The following is a 20,298-nucleotide window of genomic DNA, read 5'->3' as shown; positions in this document are numbered from 1 at the left end:
AAGCAACACTCCATGAGTCTGTAATACCTCTTCATGACATACCAATCCAAAATAGTGAGCTTAGTCTTTTGCTTCATAGCTTCATGTTGATGTTTGAAAAGTTGACCAGGACGAGCCTTGGCATATTTGGTTGTTGGAGCATTGTCATCTTCTTCAATCTACAGCTCCTTGCCTTTGTAGCAATTAACCTTTTGATACAGAACAAGCTTATCAATTGGAGTAGCTAGGTAGGAAACTTGCGACCCAAGCATGAAAGGCAAATGAGTGTTGAGCCTTTGAATCCTGCGAAATAAAGCTTGTCTTGATTTGATCTCCATTTTATATGTAGATATCTTCATTTTGAGCTCAAGGTCATATTATGATAGTCCCCAATCTTAAAAGTTTAGACTTTCTTCAAGCGCCTCTTGAAGGATCTCCTCAGTTTGAAAAGTCTCTTTAGACTTGGTGCACTCCTATGGAAGAACAACATTGAGGACACAAATGAAACCCATCAATTGTTGAAGATCCAAGGGAGTAAAGAAAGACATTTCAGTAGTCTTAACCTCTCTACTTTTCCAGACATTAACACCAAAAGGATAAACCTTTCAATTTGTTGGACGATGCAAAAAAATCAGACTATTAGGATTAGGAGCAATAGTCTACTTATTAGAATGACAAAGTGTTTTTCAGAATGGTAGCATTGTAAACAACTCAATTGCTGCTACATGCCACAAGGAATGGAAGCCTCCTCCTCGGTGAACAATAAAATGAAACATTGATGTAGCTTTCTTTAAAGAGTTGCGATGTATTGGGTTACGAATATGCATCCTTGATGATAAAGGCCGTTTTATTAGAGCTACAATTGATGCCAATCATGGGTTGCCTAAAGTCCACGAAGGAGAAGCGCCGGTGTTGGCACACACTTTAACTTGGTTGAAAAGCATGAATTTCCATTAAGTTATTGTAGAATCTAATTGTAAAAGACTAGTTGATAACATCCATTGTAAGTTTTTGGATGTTTCTAAATTCAGGTTGATTATTAAGCATTGTAAAAGGATCTTAAGCTCTTGTCCAAACTATAAGGTTAGTTTACTAAAAGACAAGCAAACTGCCTTGCTCACACCCTTGCTAGGGCCTTGAAGTTGCATGATAGTCCCTATTTCTCTTATCAAGTTCTTGATTGTATTGCTCAACAAATTTTGAATGAAATGAAATATTTTTTTTTTGCGTTAGAACAAATTTGTTTTAATTTTTACACATATTTTTTGAATCTATTTTTGTTTTTCTTCGATAACTCTATTTTTGTTCTTATAATTTTAAACAACAAAGAATAAATGAATAAATTTAGATAATTAACTTAAACATAATAAATAAATAAATTTCACATATCTCCTTAAGGTTTATTTTTGTTACACTTAATACTTCACTATTTGTTATATTACTTTGAGCCCTTATGAAAGATTGGTGTAATATTTTTTTACACATAAGAGGGGTCAATAACGATTATGCCTAGGAGGACCCAAAGAGGATCACTTCAATGAAAATCCAATATTTAGTGAGTTTTGTATAGGGTTAAAAAATAGAGAAATATAGAATGTAATAAAGATAAACTCACAATGTGTGAAACTTACTAAAATAAAATTGTGTAAGTATAGAACAAAATGAGTGCATAACAACCCACTTCTCATCCGGGTATATAATATAATATAATATTACTCAAGTTAGGTTAATATTGGAAAGTATAAGGCATTATCAAATTAGTTTTTTTGATAAATGAAAAATTTAAATTTCATCTTTAAATGTGATAAAAGCACGACAATTTAAAAATAAATTGGTCCCTAAACTTTAAAACTTAATGTCAAACTAGTCTTCAAAAATATAATTTATTATCAAATTCGTCATTAAATTTTACAATTTAATAATAAAATGGTTTTACAAATTTAATGACACTTGCATGTTTTGTCCATTTAAGAATTAATTTTGTATTTTTTAATTACAGAGACCAACTTAATACTGTATCACATTTTGGTCGGACAAATTTAATCATTTATCCTAATATATAATATGAAAAAAGCTCAGGGCAATATGGTCTAAAATGAAAGTATTTTCAGCTAACCCAACGCCATTAGTAAATTGAAAGCTTAACAGAGGAAATATCCTTGCAGTGAATCAAGATTCGGAGGAGTGAGTGGTCCTTGGTGCTGATTTGGCAACAACAACCACAGATGAGAGTTTGAGTGTGAGTGAATCCAGATCCGAGTTTCGCACTTTTGCGGAGAATAGAACAATGGAGTCGGCAACGGCATCATCATCGGAATCGGAGATGGCGCTTCCTCTTCCTCTGGCGTCGGAGTCACAACAACCCTACGTCTCCGAACTCCTCTCCTTTACGCTCGATCGCCTCCACAAGGAGCCCGAACTCCTCCGCGTCGACGCCGACCGCATTCGCCGCCAAATGCAGGAGGTCGCCGTCGGCAATTACCGATCCTTCATCGCCGCCGCCGACGCCTTAATCGCTATTCGCCAGGAAGTTTCTTCCATTGACAACCACCTTGAATCTCTGGTATTCTCCAGTTCAATTCCATTTCATTTTTAAAACTTTTTTTGTACGTATTAAATTCATGCTTTATAATGGTGTATTTGCTTATTTTTGCAATTGCAAATGTAATCTGGAATTGGTTGGAGTGCGATTGTGCTTAGTTCATATTTGCTTAGGAGCTTTTCGTTTGGTTGGGATAAGATCTGATTTGGCGATTGGGTTCAATATTGTCTTTTTAAAGAAGGTTACTGATAGAATTGTATTAGAAAAGTAAAGGGCAGGTACGAAAGAATAAGATTAGTATTGAATATCGCTCCTCTTCCTCAATCTGAATTATCATGGTTACTGAACCAAGAGGAAAGAAAACTTGCAATTAGAAACAAGAATAATAGCAGAGATCAATCTCTCATAGGGAGATGTACCCATCTTTGGGAGAGAGACATGAAATATTGGATGGATGCGACACCGTGGGGGTGGGGGGGGGGGGGGGGGTGTAATTGTAGCTGATAAGAAACATTGTCAATCCAGTCCAAAAAATGTCTTCCTGGTCAGAGACAATGGTGGCGTGAATACCTTTGTGGGAATTAGTAATATTTGCAAGTGGTCTGCAGGAGATAAGGTATGACTTATTTTGTGATTGTTCTGATAAAGCCTGACAGGAAAGCTACTGGATGGCCTTCATGCTGCAAAACAGTCCTGAACCCTTTATTGAATGCATCTATCTGCAGAATAAAATGTTTTGAGAAATCTGGTATTGTGAAACTAGATGTCTAGTCATGTCTTCCCTGGGATGAATCCATAAATTATTTAATGGGTTGCTGATAGAAAATAAGTCTTATTTATAGACATTAAATAAAAGTGTAAGCCAGAAAAGTTAAATAGATCGTAGACTATTAGTTATATACATTGAGAACAAAATAAAAAAATAATTAAAATTAAAAGTACTTAATGAAATTTATTTATGATATAACAACTACAATATTGTTTTAAAACATTAAATATAATAAAGCAATGAAATTCTATTCTAGAAGTGGTGGGGATTATACATATGCTGTTGAACAATTACTTTGTAAGCTACTGAACATTGACTGCTATAGTTTAGCAACCAATCTCTTGCACTTTCTCATTTAAAATATAGTTGTGGCCCCAGAGTTGTAGACAAAAATGACATGGTGGAAGCTTTAGTGGCAGGAAATAATCTCTGTGCTTATGTGCAATCTTCAATAGAGGCAATAATCTTGTGTAGTTCTCAAACATCTTAGAGCAGGACACAAAGTGACAGAGGTGAAACTTCTTTAAGAAGCTGTAGCTGAATCCAATATTTTATTACTTGAACAAGTTTCATAAGTGAGCTACTGGGATTTGTAAACAGAAGCATGCCCTCTACTTGTTTAACCCAATTCATAAGAAGAGGGGGGCAACATGAACTGGGGGTAGGGGGTTTCCAATACCCAAAAATATTACATATAGCAGTTATAAAAAAATTTAAGGAGGGGGAAGGCCCATGCCTGACCCCCACTGCATCCATTTCTGTTTTTGTCCATAATTCATATGATCTCTAACTAGATTGCTGTTATTACAATTGAGCTGACCCTGATTTGTCTATAACAGGAACCAACCCAAGTCTAATCCCCTATATCACCTTATCCCTCTTAACATTTACCTTTTTAATAGGTCTGCTAACAGACTTCCTTAACAGACATGTAGAGAGATTAGACAGCTTTGCTGCTGCTTCAATGTTTTATCTTGTTCTTTGTTGTTTAATTTTCCCAGTTTTTGTGATAATATAATTCTCTTTTTCATAAACTCATAATGAATTTCTTTTGTGTGTGTTTGTGATTATAAACATTTGACATTGAGTATTTATCTCCTCTTCACAGATAAATGAGATCCCGAAGCTGACATCTGGATGCACTGAGTTCATAGAATCTGCTGAGCAGATTTTGGAGAAGAGGAAGATGAACCAAACAATGCTAACTAATCACAGTACTTTGCTTGACTTGCTAGAAATTCCTCAACTCATGGACACGTATGTTAAAAAAGATAGACCATTTAATTACACTCCTGGAATTTCCACATACTAATGTTCTCACATATTATGACAATCACTTCCTCTGTGAGAAGCCTTGTAAATTCCTATATTTTTGCAGATGTGTACGGAACGGGAATTATGATGAAGCCCTAGATTTGGAAGCATTTGTTGGCAAACTTTCAACCATGCATCCAAAGTAAGTTTATATGCTTCTTCCATGCTGTTTACAATTAATATACTTTTAAATAGAATTCTTTTTCTTCCATTTATATTATATTATTTTATTTTTATGTTGTTACTAAATGTTTTTCCCGGGTGCATAGGTTGCCAGTTATTCAAGCGTTGGCTGCAGAAGTTAGGCTGACTACCCAATCACTTCTTTCTCAGCTTCTACAGAAACTTCGCTCAAATATTCAGGTTTATGCAGTGATTATATTTAATATGCAAAGAAATGCCACTTGATTTTTCTTGAAAAATGTTTCTGTATGTAGTTTCTTATTACTGCATCTTCCTTTGCTAGTTACCAGAATGCCTTCGCATTATTGGATATTTACGGCGAATAGGAGTATTTAGTGAGTATGGAATGCGTTTGCTGGTGAGGTTTAATGATTTTTTTTTTCCAATGCAAACTTTCTTTGTCCTTGTTGCTTGTCTTTTACCTTGAAATTTTCAGTTTAGTTGCAGCTCCTTGGTACTTTTTTTTTCTGGCTTCCATTTGACTCAATGGTTATTTATTGTCTCAGTTCTTAAGATGCCGAGAGGCATGGCTTACTGGTATACTCGAGGATTTGGACCAGGCAAATCCATATGAGTACTTAAAAGGGATGATCAACTGTCACAGAATGCATCTTTTTGATGTTGTTAATCAATATCGAGCAATATTTGCGGATGACACATCAGGAAGTGAGGAAAATTATGACGGTGGGCTTCTTTTTAGTTGGGCAATGCACCAAATTACCTCACACCTACAAACTCTGAAAGTTATGCTTCCAAAGATAACTGAAGGTGGATCACTGTCAAATATTTTGGATCAGTGCATGGTGAGCTTCTACCACCTGATTTTGGTGATTCTGAAATTGGAAAGAAACAAAATATTTGCAAAGACTTAAAACATATCTTTCAGAAATGTGAACTACATAATTTTTATGCATTTTAAATCTCTAGCAAACCCCCTCCATGTGGAAAATAGCTCAAAGAAAAAGAAAAATGCTTAAGATTGTTCAGCCCGATAGTCCCGCTTAGTAAGGTGAAAATGTATTTGGATATTATATTTTAGAGCTATGCTATTTGTTACAAAGAATACAAGGCACGGAATGCACGAATAACAAGGTGGACCAAATAGCTTTTATTAAATAAATATTTGTTAACAGATTTTAAAAACACATGAATGAATTTATGGCAAAAATCACCGGTTGTGCAACAGTATGAAAACAATTTTCATACCAAATAGTATTTTCCTATATTTTAACTTAGACATCAAGAGGAAATTACACTTTACTTTCTTTTATTTTCTTGTGTAACAGTACTGTGCTATGGGACTTGGCTGGGTTGGACTGGATTTTCGAGGCTTGCTCCCATCACTTTTTGAAGAGTAAAACGTGCTCCTTTTCATGATCTATTAGGATAAATTGTACTTAAAGCATTTTCTAATATATAAGATGTTTTCTTTACAGAGCTGTTCTCAACTTATTCTCCAAAAATATGAGTACTGCAGTAGAGAATTTTCAGGTAAATGTAGTGAAGTTGAAATATTTTACATGCTAGTTAACCTTGAATTGATTTCATGAATTGATCATTTTTGTTTATACAAACAAGTGAACATTTGGGGACCTCCTCTCTTTTCCCAGCAAGTTGCCTATTTTATGTAGTGTTATGAAATTGATTTGTTCTCAGTTGGTCTTGGATTCACATCGATGGGTTCCCCTGCCCGGAGTTGGCTTTTCTGCACATACTGTTGGTGATGAAAATCATGAAGATGTCACTCCACCCTCTAATTTGATGGAGCATCCACCTCTTGCTGTTTTTATTAATGGTGAGTCTAATAAATGTTTTCCTCTAGATATCATGAGGAAATTGCTTACCCATTATCCGTTTCCTTTTTTTAACACATGCTGTCGTACATGTGTCGTGCACACACTAAATCACTCATATACAACACTTGCATATATGAAACAAGTACAAAATGGAAACTTTCTTGGTTGATGGATCATGTTTCAAGAATCTTCTTAAATTAAACTTCAATTGGTTCTGTTAATCACGTCATACCATAATACTTTATAATCCATTTGCATTAATATCTGTCTCTTTTATGGCTGCAGGTGTATCTGCAGCAATGAATGACCTACGCCCATGTGCCCCAATAAGTCTAAAACATGTCCTTGCCCAAGAATTGATTAAGGGATTATGGGCTGTATCTGATTCATTGTTGCTGTACAATACAACTCGAGTTCTAAGATCTAACGAGTCAGGACTTTTCCGCTCACTCTGCCGGGCATTTATTGAGGTATTTTGTAACTCTTACAGTACAGCTTGATTGCTGATTCCCTTTGGAGCTGATCTGCAGTCTTCAATAAAATTACTCTACATATTGATTACTTGATTTCAATGCAATGACATCAGAGATTTGAATTTATAACCTTGTGCAGACGACCCAAGCATTCACCACCTGTTCAAACCCCAGTTGCTTTCTATAATACTGATTACCTTTAAATTCAATTTATAGGTTGCTTATCCTCATTGTGCAACTTGTTTTGGGCGTTGCTATCCGGGTGGAGCAACTCTTGTTATGGATGCAAAGAATGTATATGATGGAATCAGCCGCCTATTAGAGACCTCCTCTTCAAGAGAACTCCCAAAACCAGTGAACAATGAAGAATCCAAGAGCGTAGCTGAGAATGGCGAACTGCCAAAAATGGAAAATGGAGAAACACCTGATGCCAAAGAATCTGAAGCCGTTATTGGCAAAGACGTGAACGAAGAAGGCCCTACTTTGCAGATAGATCAAGAAGACACTAATCTTGAAAAGTCGGTTGAATAACGACATTAGAGATGACAGTTTTTATTTTTATTTTTTGTTTTTGATACTGCTCCCTGTTTTTAGTGTTTACATTTTGGCCTCATTGGCTTTATTTTTTTGTATACTCTAAGACAGGTGTCGTCAGCTGTAATTATATTATCGGAGTACATAATATGAATAGGCCGTAGAAAACATTGATTGTATTAGAAGAACGAAGAGAGTTCTTGGCAGATAGATTACTTATAGAGATTAGTTTTGTATTTTCGGGGGGCATAATGTTTTCATATATTGCTAATGTACGTTGTACGTTACAAATGCCACAATTCTACTTTGGTTTTTATGAAGTGAGCTTCGTCTTTGGCCAACCATGTCACTTGCTGATAATCTACCATTGAAGGGGCATTCCATCTTCCGTAAGATTTGACCTTTCTTTGTTTGCTGCTTCTTTATATTGAATTCGGAAATAAAAGCTTTCGGAAGGTTTTAGGAACTTGTTACTCGACCTTTATTTGTAGTAAGTTGGTCCATTTTTCTTGTTTCTAAGAGTGAACTTAATTATTTCTTTACACATCTGAAGGTAAAATATATGATTATGGTTAAAGAAAAGTTAAACAGTCTTTGTCATAATATGACCTATTTAAACATGGTAAGAGGTGGCAAAAGGGGTTATTCAACGGGTTGTGGACTATATCTGGTTAGGTTAAAAATGTCTATATTTAATTTGTACCAGATTATATTTTATCGAGCAGGTTGGATCGTATGTCACACAGTCACAAAACTAATTAAGCTCATACCAGATTGTATTTTGCTATCTATATAACATTGGATGTCACACAAAATCACGAAACTGTCACATTTTTAATACCATTTTAAGCTCAACACTTCCGTCGTTAGTCAACGAGTTCTGATTTTTAGATATCAAGCAGTATCCACACTTTGTTGACAGAATCCATGTCCTTAATTTTGTTGCATCAGCAAAGTAAATAAACCCCATATAAAAAAACGTTCCACGGTGGAAAATCAGAAGAGCCCAAATCGACGTCTTTACTTTCATTCTTCTTAGTTCAATTTCAACACTAAACAAAAGACTACGTTGTAATTTTGTTTTCAGTAAACTTAATAAAATACAAAAAAGATAGAAGTTTGCCAAAAAAAAAAAATCACTGGATGCCAATTATAAATAGCAACTCTTATTAGCATATCATTAAATCATGCATGAAAATTTTTCTCAAAAATCAAGAGAGAACATAAAACCGGCACTGAGAGATGCCAGCTACGTTATTTCACTTCAAATTATAGTAATTGGTTACTTATTGCTTAGAAATCAATAGGAATAAGCTAGCTGACGAAAATTCACTGGAGTTACAAACTCTTTGCCTCCTTCAAATAGTGTCTTAGCTGCCAATAACGAAGCTATCTCAGTAGGATGAAACCAATCCCAAAACAGAAACTCATTGCGATTTGCGGAAAGATTGGCGTTTTGGGCTTTTATGCATCCACCTTGCCCATTCAGATATCTAATTCCGCAACATGCTGACTGTGTATACTTCAACCCTACATGTTGGCCAAGATTGAAACGAAATTTAGATAATTTCCATGAGAAGTGTAGCAGCATAATTTTAAATAATTTCTATAAGTGAAACCCATGTATATGGGTTCACTAAGTACGTCGTGGTTCTTATTTTACATTTGGAGGGTTGTATTCCCAAATTAGTGTGAGACCCACATGAATTTTAAGTAATAAGAGAATGTGTATAGAAAAAAGAGTGTTAAAAAGTATGTGTATTGAAAAAAGAGTGTTAAAAAGTATGTTGCTAGGAATTAGGATTTTAATTACATTTACATCTCTTCTTTTGTGTATTGATATTTGAGTTACATATATAATAGAATAAAATGGTGTTTCTCATTTTATTAAACTTATTTTGTTACATACGTGATTTGAGATCATCAAGATTTTGACTAATTTTTTATGTGATACATAATTGAGTTTAACTCTTGTAAATTAAAAATTGTTTCCAAATTAAAATAGACTAATTCAATTAACTAATTAAGTCATGTTTGGACAAATTCTCTAAGTATTTATAGAAGAAGTAAATAAAAAGGTAAAATACATTTAGTTTCTTTATAATCTAAAATCAACTTATTATACACCTTAACTTTTGAAAAAGTTGAATGAAAATAACTTTTATATAAGTTTAAGTATATAAGTTGATGTTGGCTTAATTATACACTTAAACTTAATTTTTCTTCTTCTGTTGGTACTTATGGTTCTCTAAACGCCTATGTAAGTAATCATCTAAACACAACAATACAAGTCATGTGATGAGGATCATTAGATAATATCACTAGATTGAAAATGAAAATAAAAATCATGAGTTGCATAAATGATATTAATAAGTTATATGTTGTATCTGATCACCTTTTCCTTTATGGTGTTCTTGCCTTTCTTCATATTCTTCTTCACTCATCATGTGGATCCTATCATTGAAGAAGTAGAATTTGATGTTGAAATTGAACCCGCTTCCATGGTTGTTCAAGTGTATGATCCTCCCCCCCTCCCGCACATATGTTCGTATGATTGAGGCTGAACTTGTCAGAACAAGGAAAGCACTTGCTGAAGCATTGAAGGGTCACGCTCATGCTGAAAAAAAGGATCACAACAAGTGGTTTATGATTCGAAATTATTTTTATAAGAAGATCATTGGCTGGAAACTTCCTCATCCTCTTAAGCCTCTAGGCATTCCTATTCATCTCTCATCTGATTCTTATGACTCTGCTGATGAGTTTCTATGGAAGCTTGATGAAGAAGTTGTCAAACAAAAAGGAGAGAAAAAGTAAAAGTTGAAGCACATGACATCCTTTGAGGGGAGCCTAAAATCTGAAGGAAGCATCAATTCAAGGGGAGTTTTTATGATTCAAGTTTAAATTTATGTCCTGAAATATTTTATCCGGTACTCAAACACACCTTACTTACTATGACAAAAAATATTATTTTCTTTCTATGATAAAAAATTGTTTCAAATTAAGCATTTAAAAGGCTACAAATTAGTCAAGAGAGATTAACAAGGACATTTTTCGAAATGAAAAGACTAAAAAAAAATTTAATTTGGAGACTAAACTCTTATTTACTTCAAGTTGGACTAACGTTTATGATGTTGACAAAATCACATTTGTGTCCGTTGAGTTCTACATTTCATGGTTCTAAATGTGGAACCAAATATACATTATGAAAGTATATCTAACTAAAAATATTTTTTTCACACATGTGTGTATATATATATCAAGTCTCATCACGATTATTACTTTCATATTTCTTTACACTAACAAAATATTATAAGTATTTCTACTAAGAGTAAAAGTAAAATAAGACTACTATTAACATAAAAAATATTACTAGAATAACATACACGAATTTGAGATCAAAGATGATTGGATAAACTTGAATAACATGCACAAATTGATCGACATACTTAATAAGATATTATTATAATAATATACTCTTTATCTGGATAAGCAAGACTTAAAAGTAAGCACTCAAAGTTTTTACAACCTACACTATTAAGACATTTTCTTTTGTACTCATATTTTCAGCCTTATGTGCCTTATAAGTTATAATTCAGCCAACATTGTCCAAGTTCCTCTTCTGTGTTCAGGTTTGAGTTTATATAAAATTGATTTTAGGTAAAAAAATTAAAGTAAACTTTATTTAAATTGATATATATGTAAGTTTTTTATTGTAAAAGCAAATGCATAAATAGTAAAATTTATGTTTTTAGTTTTTTAAATTTAAATAATATATTTTGTCATTAAATTTTTTTTTTAATTAGTTATACAAATTTTTAAAAATTTAGTTTAGTCCCTTTTTATTCATTATGTTCATGATTTTACAATTTGTGTTAATTTTTCACTAGTTAATTTAATTTTTAAAAATAATTTTTGATGGTTTTAAAAGAAATAAATAAATAAAAACATGAATGTGAAATTGGGACAGTTATTTATTTATTTTATACACATTCAGATGGTTTAAAATTGTCAGAAATTATTTTTAAAGAAATTAAATAAAAAAATTAACTTTAAAAAATCACCATAAATTATAACGTACAATAAAAAGAAAAGAATTAAAAAAGAAAAAAATTAAAAGTAATTTTTGAAAATTTTGAAGTAATAATAAAATCAAATTTTCTGTTAAAGACTTAACAGGTGCCTACACTGAGGCAGAACTATATAGAAACATCAGGTTTATCAGTTAACAGATTGTGAACTACTTGCTGGTAATCCATTTCATTGATAACCTTATCAAAATCCATTATGTCTCTTAACCATTTAATTGCTATTAACAATCCCACCTTCGTGTACCTTAAATTACAAACAGTTTCCAACTAATCAACACAGGCTGAGAGAAAGTTTCCTTCAATTACCATCCCTCACACACATGCCTGCTCCAAGAAGATATAAAATTGACTTGGTGAAAAGAGGGAGGGAGGGATAGATTGCAAGTTCAAATTTTCCTGCTAACAAAAAAATTAACAAATTAAAAAATAATATTTGTCAATAAAAAAAGATAAAAAAAAAATATGACATGCAATTTCAAAACTCAATTCCTGGTTATCGAGATTGCATTTTAGAACAACAGTTGGTGGTGGCCTGCACATGATGTGATGGTCCAAATGCATTAATTCAACCAGTTATGCAGAACTTCTTTGGCATGGTGTACCACTTGATTGGCAAAGAAGAAAGATTTAACCTCCCATAATTTAGCATTTTGAGTACTCTTTCATGGTGCTCCGCAGAAGCATAGTCACTATTGCAAAAATCCTGCTGGTGCTGGCTGATATTCTCTTGGAGTTTGAACACAAACTCATGAAAGCCTTCTGTACACGCCGTTATAGGATAAATAGATGGTCTAATGCCAAAGATACTTAAAATTACTTTAATCCAAAATCAAATTTAAATTTAAAATCAATCCCTCTATGATTAACATGATATTTTCTCAAAATCACGTTAATTAACATGATTTTTAATGATTTAATGTGAATCTAAACACGCCGCCTCTAATGATTAAGGAATTGGATTTTTACCTGATTATTTATATTTGAATTTTTCTCAACGCACAAAGAAAATAATCATTTTAAATATACAAATTATATATATATATATATATATATATATATATATATATAAAATCAGGTAGAACCATTCAGACTTTTTTCTTATCAAGATAAAATACGAATAAAGACCTTCATATCAACATCGACCATGTCTTGTTGCAGTTGATATTAATAATTAATAATTTGAACAAAATATGATCATTCTTCTTAAGACTTTTGAGAACTCTAAAAGATTGTCAAGAACATGGCATTTTTAATTTAATTGGAAAACATGTAAGAAAGTTCTGGAGATTAAAGAACAGATTTATTTTATAGCCTTTATGTGCACGTGTCTGTTTTTCCTTCTGATTCTGTGGGTGCAGATTTCCTCAAGGATGTGATGGACTACACCTTATCTAGAATGTGAACCTTAAAGTAAGGTCCAAGAGCAAACAGATGTGTATTTTATACTATTATTTTAAGTAAATTGAACAAGACCATCTATCTAAATGCGGCAAAAATATTAAATGAGATTCTTTTTACAAATTTTTTACTAAAATGAATTTGTTTTGAAGTTATTTTACTTTATAGGTCTCTTTTTTTTTTTACTACAACTGATTAGGCGCGTTCCACAAATAGCCACAAATAACTGACACGTAGCATGACATGATTAGGTGACAGGGGAGGTGAGATAGAGGAGGAAGTGGTGGGCTATCAAGCGCGAACACACGTAGTGGCCTACCAGGGGCGACCAAACGTGCTGGTCAGCCTGACACTTCCTTCTTTCCTATAAAACCCCTCTTTCTCCGTTTCATTTTTTAAAATATATCTAATATATTTTTAAAAATACTTATATAATAAAACAAAAACTATAAAAATTACAAATAAAATAATCATAATAATAATATTATTATTATTATGATAAAAAAATATTTAGAAAATACAAACACAAATCATACATATTAAATAAATTATTTTAACATTAATTACAATATTAACTATTTAAGTGACAAATCATAAATAACATAAATTATAATTAATATCATTAAATATTATATTAAATATTTAATGATATTAATTATAATTTATGTTATTTATGATTTGTCACTTAAATAATTAATATTGTAATTAATGTTAAAATAATTTATTTAATATGTATGATTTGTGTCTGTATTTTTAAAATATTTTTTTTATCATATTATTATTATTATTTATTTGTAATTTTTATAGTTTTTGTTTTATTATACTAGTATTTTTAAAAATATATTGAATAGATTTTAAAAAATGAAACGGAGTAAGAGGGGTTTTATAGGGAAGAAGGAAGTGTCTAGCTGACCCGCACCCTGTGGTCGCGCTTGGCAGGTCACCACTTCCTCCCCTGTCCCACCTTCCCTGTCATCTAGTCAAATCATGTCACGTGTCAACTTTTCGTGAAACGCGCCTAATCCAGTAACGCGTTATAATAAAAAAAGAGACTCATAAGATAAATAACTTCAAAACAGACCCATTTTGATTTTGTTATTTTTGCCATCTAAATGCTAGAAAGTAAAGTTCGTAAATTTTACATGCAGGCCGGTTTAGTAGCCCACTGTCAAAGTAGAAATGAACGAACCAATAATACATTTAATCTAATGCAAGAGCATTATTAAAAATAAGAAACATAAACACTGGAAATTGAACTATGGAGACATGAAATTTCTGTCAAAGAAGAATGAAATTTTCAGCTTTATCACCTGTCAAGTAGATTTCTTTATAGCACAAAACATTTTCCTTTCCTCGGGGAATTAAGATCACTATCTTGTTCAGCTTCATCTGCTTGGTTTATTTCTGATGTCTAAAAAAGAATATTGTGTCAGAATATGAAAGAATGTGAAACGTTAGGGAAAAGGAAAAAAAAAGTTAAGTCACACACAATTTACAGAAGGAAATTGAGACAAAAAAAGCTTGTGATGAGTGTGCTTAATTCGAAACATATTTGAGACATATCTAACCGGCCAATCTGGTTTTTAGGCAACTTATAGCACTCATCCACATATTTTAATACTAATTGTTCCTTTACATTGTTTTGCTACAGCTGAAAGACCTTATCAGAATCATTGCGACTTTCCTCCTTGAAATAGTTAATGACCCAATAATTATTAGGAAAATAATTGAAGTATATAAAACTACCAACACCTACGTCTCCAATGCACCCTCAATTTACTGTGAGTATATCCACTTCTTATGATAAACATGTTACTTCATCAGTTTCATTGTCTTCACCTACCCCTGCAGGGAAGTAACGTCACACCTTCATTGCCGGCATCAACACTTGACAAGCATGCAATTGCAACACCAACTGCTCCTTTGACTTTCCTATTATCTACTCAAACAGTAATAGCTCACTCAGTTATAAAGCCTACATCTCCACTTCCATCAATACCTAGTTAGCTACATCTCCACAACAAAGGATAATGCGAGCAACACCATTGGAATGCCAAAGGACAAGTTTTTTGCAAAAAGTTGTGTTATGTGTCTGGTTCAGTGTCTTTCGAACCAAGGTGCAGTTAAAGATGTCAACTATTATAAGAACCTTATTAGAACACATACTTATGAGAACCATGTATTCTAATAAGTTTCTTATAATCGTTAACATTTTAACGACACCTGATTGGAAAGACAGTACTAAACTAAATGCAAAATGCATCTTTTTGCAAAAACATTTCCTTTGCCATTCCGATGGTGCTATTCGGATTATCCCTTGTTATGGAGATGTAGGTCACTAGGTATTGATGGAGGTGGAGTTGCAACTGAGTTGTTGCTATTTGAGTAGATACTGGTCAAGTCAAAGGAGCAATTGCAGTTGCAGGCTTATGAAGTGCAGGTGTCGGCAATGAAAGTGATGACGTTGATTGCCTTTGAGGGTTAGGTGAAGAAAATGGAACTAATGGTGAAATAGTTGATTGATCATAAGAAGTTGGTCTACTCAGTTCTTGAGGGTGCACTGTTGACGTTGATGGTGGTAGTTCTATGTACTCCAATTATTTTCCTAATAATTGTTGGGAAGTTAACTATTTCATGGAGAAAATACGCTTTGCTTCTCATAAGGTTGTTCAGTTTTAGCAAAGCAAAGGATAAAGTATTATAATACATGGATGAATGTTAGTTGTTTAGAAACTAGATTGGTCGGTCATATGTCTCAAATATGTTTCTAATTAAGCACTCGCAAGCTGTTTTTGGTCTTAATTTCCTTCCGTAAAAGCTGTGCGAGATTTAACTTTTTGCCTAATGTTTCACCTTCTTTCAAACTCTGACATAATATTATTTTTAAGCCTAACAACTAGGGATGGGAAATGGGCGGCTGGGTTTGGTTAGTTTGGGCCTTAAAAGCCTAATCCACTACAAATCACACACACATGCGCATAAAGAAAAAAAAAAAATCAAACCTTAGATTTGATTGCTCCACCACAATGAAAACAAAAAAAAAATTGTTGTCCCAACTTCCTAAAGTAACTTTATGCATGTTAAAGGACTAAATTGCTTAAATATATATAAAGAGGAAAAAAAATAAACCTCAGATCTGATTAATCCCACCAATAATAAATACAAAATTTCAGTGCCTCGTCTTTCTAAAATTATTTTATGCATATAGTTAAGCTTTCAATTGTTGATTGCCATTTCAAAAATATAAAAAATTACAAGTGAAAAGCCGCTTAGTTGACAAACATATATCTAATAATAATAACAAGAAGCAGGTTTGCACAAATCAGAAGTGAAGGGGAATAATAAATAATCATATATATATATAGAGAGAGAGAGCGTGCCAAAAGGAAAAGTTGTAATAGTAGATAGAAAAAAAAAAATTGATCTCGTAACAAACAATTAGATTATCAGATACTAACAATGAAGGAAAGTTAAACCTTTAATATCCATCTTTAGAACTTCTTCGATCGTCAAGCCTAAGTTGATGTTCGTCTTGATCTCATTGAGTGAGAAATTTGATTTACAGATCCAAAAAAAGGTGAGTCGTGTTAAGAGATTTAACACGATGAGACGAGAGAAGAGGCGAAAGGGACAAGAGAGATGAGAACGATGCTAGGGTTTCAGAGCAAGAAAGAAAATCCGAGGGTTAAGTTTTAGGGTCAGATGTTAATACTTATTTAAAGTACGCGACATGATATGGACTTGGGCCTAACTTTATTCTTTATTTGTTGCAAGGCCCTGTTTTCGATGGATACAAAGATCCAAAGTAAAACTTTTCTAATGAAATTCATTCAAATCTATTTACATGTCTAAACCCACCAAACACCAATTTTTTTAATTGATTTATTTGGGTCCAAGTTGGATGTTAGTTGCTTGTGTGTCCCTATCACCAATTATACATTAGACATTTTTGCATTAATTAAAATCATTCTATTGATTACATGAGTCATTATTTTACTAAACTAAAACACAAATTAATATACGGTTAGATATAATAAAGATTGTGGTATATGGCCTATAAGTTTAAAAAAGAGAACACCTCTAATAGATTAGGTTTTAATGCCTAATCTCCACTAGAACCGCACATAGATACATGGCTGACCCAAGATAAAGCATTGAAGCTTAAACTTTAAATCCACCAAAAAAAAATACTTTGTTCTTAATTTACAAGAGGTCGTTGCTTCCAACGCTAATGAGAAACAAAGCCTCGGAAACAAAGTGCATGTCCCAATATCTCAGTGATGTTTCCACGAACCGATGCAAATTGTTCCACCTGCCTTTCAAAGAAAACCACTTCTCCCTACATAGATACAATTCATGACTCCCACTTTAGTTGCTTTTAATTAACTATGCATAAATTATGTACTAGTAAATATTTATAAGACAACTATGATAGTAAATAAGTATATAAGTGCAAATTTGAAAATTCTAAATAATGAGTGAATTTGATTAAACTTTTAAAAAAGTAATTTAAAAAAAAATTAATAAGCAAATAGGGGGTAGTGTATTTAAACTTATTTGTTGAAAAAAATAGTTATTTTAATAAAATAAGTAGTTTTGTGTGTGTTTATCTAAATTTTTTTGTTTTAAAAAAATAGTTTTATGTTTATTTTAAAAAGTAAATTATATTTTAAATAAAAATAGTTTAGACAAACACAGAAAATCATAAAACAGGTTATTTTATCTAAAAAAAACTTAAACAAACTAGTCCATTATTATGCATATGTATTAATGCAATTGTCAACATTTATTATCATTCAGTCAAAAAACATTTATCACATTTATTAGCATGTTAAGAGGAATCGATTACTAACGAATGGTTCAAAATCTCAAGCATTTTGAGTGAAGTCATAGATTTAAACATACAAAATTTATCTCACATATTCAGTATGTAAAGTAAAAATATAAAGTAAGAAGTAGGAAAAAATCAATTACTTATTGTTACAGGAATTTGTAATGATTTTAACATGTTAATTATAATATGCTTATGATTCAAATCTATTTTCACATATGCACATTTCCTAAATTAAAAAAATAGAAAGATTTTCTTTTTTTAATAATATTTTTTTCCCTTGTTCTTTATCAATTTATTATATTAAGAATATATATATATATATATATATATATATATATATATATATATATATATATATCATTAATAATGTTTTCACATCAATGAGATTTAAACTCATGTTTTTGTGAAATATAAATATGTTCTCACCAACTGAATTAACTTTTATTGACATTAAAATAGTATATATATTTTATTATCTTTGTTTATTTATATGATACCAAATCTCAAATTTATTTAAATATCATACTTGATCCCTCTTATATCAACTTAGTAACAAAATTTTTAACGTATGCTAACAGTGATATTTTATTTAAAATAGTTAATAAAATTATGTTAATATTACAAAGTATCAAATACTTTACACCCTTTCTCTTTTTTACCTGTTTTAATTTGTCTAACGAAGCACTGATTCTTTTCCTTTTAAAAACTCATTATGTAGTAAACAAATTATACAGTAATTAATGTCATTCGTAAAATTATTTCTAGAATAGGTTTAAAATAAATCATGCATTGAGTATCCAACACATTTTGAGGAAATAAAAGAAAAAACATAAACAAGTACAGAGTATGGAATGAAATTATCTTTACTTACCAACTATCTTCTTAAATATTAATTTAAAGGTAGTTTGTGATACGAAGGAAGTGAGTTGGATGGGGAGTATCACGTGTAATCACAAGATGCATGTTGATTTGAAAATAAAAATACATTTATATTAGAATTTCTTGAGTGCACTAGGCTTAGTCCCTCAAGTAAATGTTCAGGGGTTTGAATATCGACAGGTGTGTATGGACAATTTTTTTGGGGAACAAGGGTTGCATAGTTGCAAAATATATTAGAGTCTTTTTTATTTGAAGAAAAAAAAGTGTTGTTTTGGAGAGGATAATTTTAGTTGTTCCAACTTTTATTTTAAAAAATATCATTAGACAACACAATTTAAATGTTGATGAACATAACAAAATCTCTATTATTTGTTTCTCAATTATTTACATCTTTTTTTGTCTCTTTCTCATCTCACTATCTTGTCCTACTCTTGCTTATGCATTTTTAGGATAAATACTTATATTCGTTCTTAAATTTCTTAGGTACTAACAGTTAGGTTTTTCAAAGATGTAAAATTAAAATTGTCTCAGAATTTGTAAAAAGTATGACAAATTAGTTTTACTGTTAGTTTTTTTTTTCATTAACTCAAATAGTTGTATCGATGTGACACTTTCAATGATGACATGACAGTTAACATTTGTCGTTGTGTCATCTACGTAGTTATCACATGTAAAAGATTGACTTTTTGATATGGTCTCTAAAATTAGCATCTTGATATTATTTTAATCCTTGAACTTAATCACTTACTAACATTTTGGTCATTGAACTTAACATGTATTATCATTTTGGTCCTTGAAAGCACTTCTAAATTTTCAATTAAGTTTCATGTTGCATGAAATTATCAATATATACATTATTATATTTTCTTACTTCTATTATTTCTACAATTTTATCATTTAAATTATACTAGAAATATGAAACTAATTTATAAGTGATTACATCACAATAGTAAGTGTTACATCTAGGACATTACTAACAAGATTCTATAAGATTCCAAATAAGATATTCTACCCAAATTAAGTTATTATCTTATATGTTATTAATATGTATAGAATATTAGATTAACTAATTAATTAATCTATTTTATGAAATAATGTTAATGATGAAAAGATAGTTAAAAAAAAACTTGACCCATAATAACGATTGAGTATAAGAGAACATGAAAAATAAAAGTGTTAGAACCACTTCTTCATACCTTTTGCAGTTTTCATATCATTGTTAAACTATTAAGTATTTTTAAAAGTTGATGACACAATAGGAAAAAATCTTTTTAATGAGCTTGTTAATGTTTTTAAAAAATATGGCCTTAATATTGATGATATAAGGGGACAAGGTTATGATAATGGTTCCAACATGAAGGGTAAAAATCAAGAAGATTATTAGACATAAATCCTAGAGCATTTTATACATCGTGTGGGTGTCATAACTTGAACTTAGTTTTATGTGATATGACTAGTTCCTCTCCTAGAGCTATTTCTTTTTTTTGGAGTTCTACAACGTATTTATTC

The 20,298-nt window shown here is 31.5% G+C and overlaps 1 protein-coding gene and 1 long non-coding RNA gene across 2 annotated transcripts; one reads left to right on the top strand and one right to left on the bottom strand.

Annotated features, from left to right (window-relative positions):
• Window positions 1-2,091: 2,091 nt before the first annotated feature.
• On the top strand, window positions 2,092-7,931 carry LOC114390813 (conserved oligomeric Golgi complex subunit 8-like). The gene is made up of 11 exons (XM_028351703.1): window positions 2,092-2,542; window positions 4,399-4,547; window positions 4,669-4,746; window positions 4,874-4,967; window positions 5,071-5,145; window positions 5,294-5,590; window positions 6,074-6,141; window positions 6,224-6,278; window positions 6,444-6,582; window positions 6,869-7,053; window positions 7,273-7,931. Exons 1-11 carry the CDS (start codon window positions 2,267-2,269, stop codon window positions 7,585-7,587), a joined length of 1,731 nt encoding a protein of 576 aa, XP_028207504.1. The 5' UTR covers window positions 2,092-2,266; the 3' UTR covers window positions 7,588-7,931.
• An 854-nt stretch (window positions 7,932-8,785) lies between these two features.
• Window positions 8,786-12,607, bottom strand: LOC114389189. Its single transcript, XR_003661719.1, has 3 exons — window positions 11,923-12,607; window positions 9,986-10,207; window positions 8,786-9,120 (listed from the first exon to the last, which is right to left on the bottom strand). It is a non-coding gene; the product is annotated as an uncharacterized LOC114389189 (long non-coding RNA).
• Window positions 12,608-20,298: the final 7,691 nt, after the last annotated feature.

The sequence above is a fragment of the Glycine soja genome, chromosome 16 (assembly GCF_004193775.1).
Source record: "Glycine soja cultivar W05 chromosome 16, ASM419377v2, whole genome shotgun sequence".
NCBI classification, from domain to species: domain Eukaryota; kingdom Viridiplantae; phylum Streptophyta; class Magnoliopsida; order Fabales; family Fabaceae; genus Glycine; species Glycine soja.
This window is presented reverse-complemented; position numbering and strand designations above follow the sequence as displayed.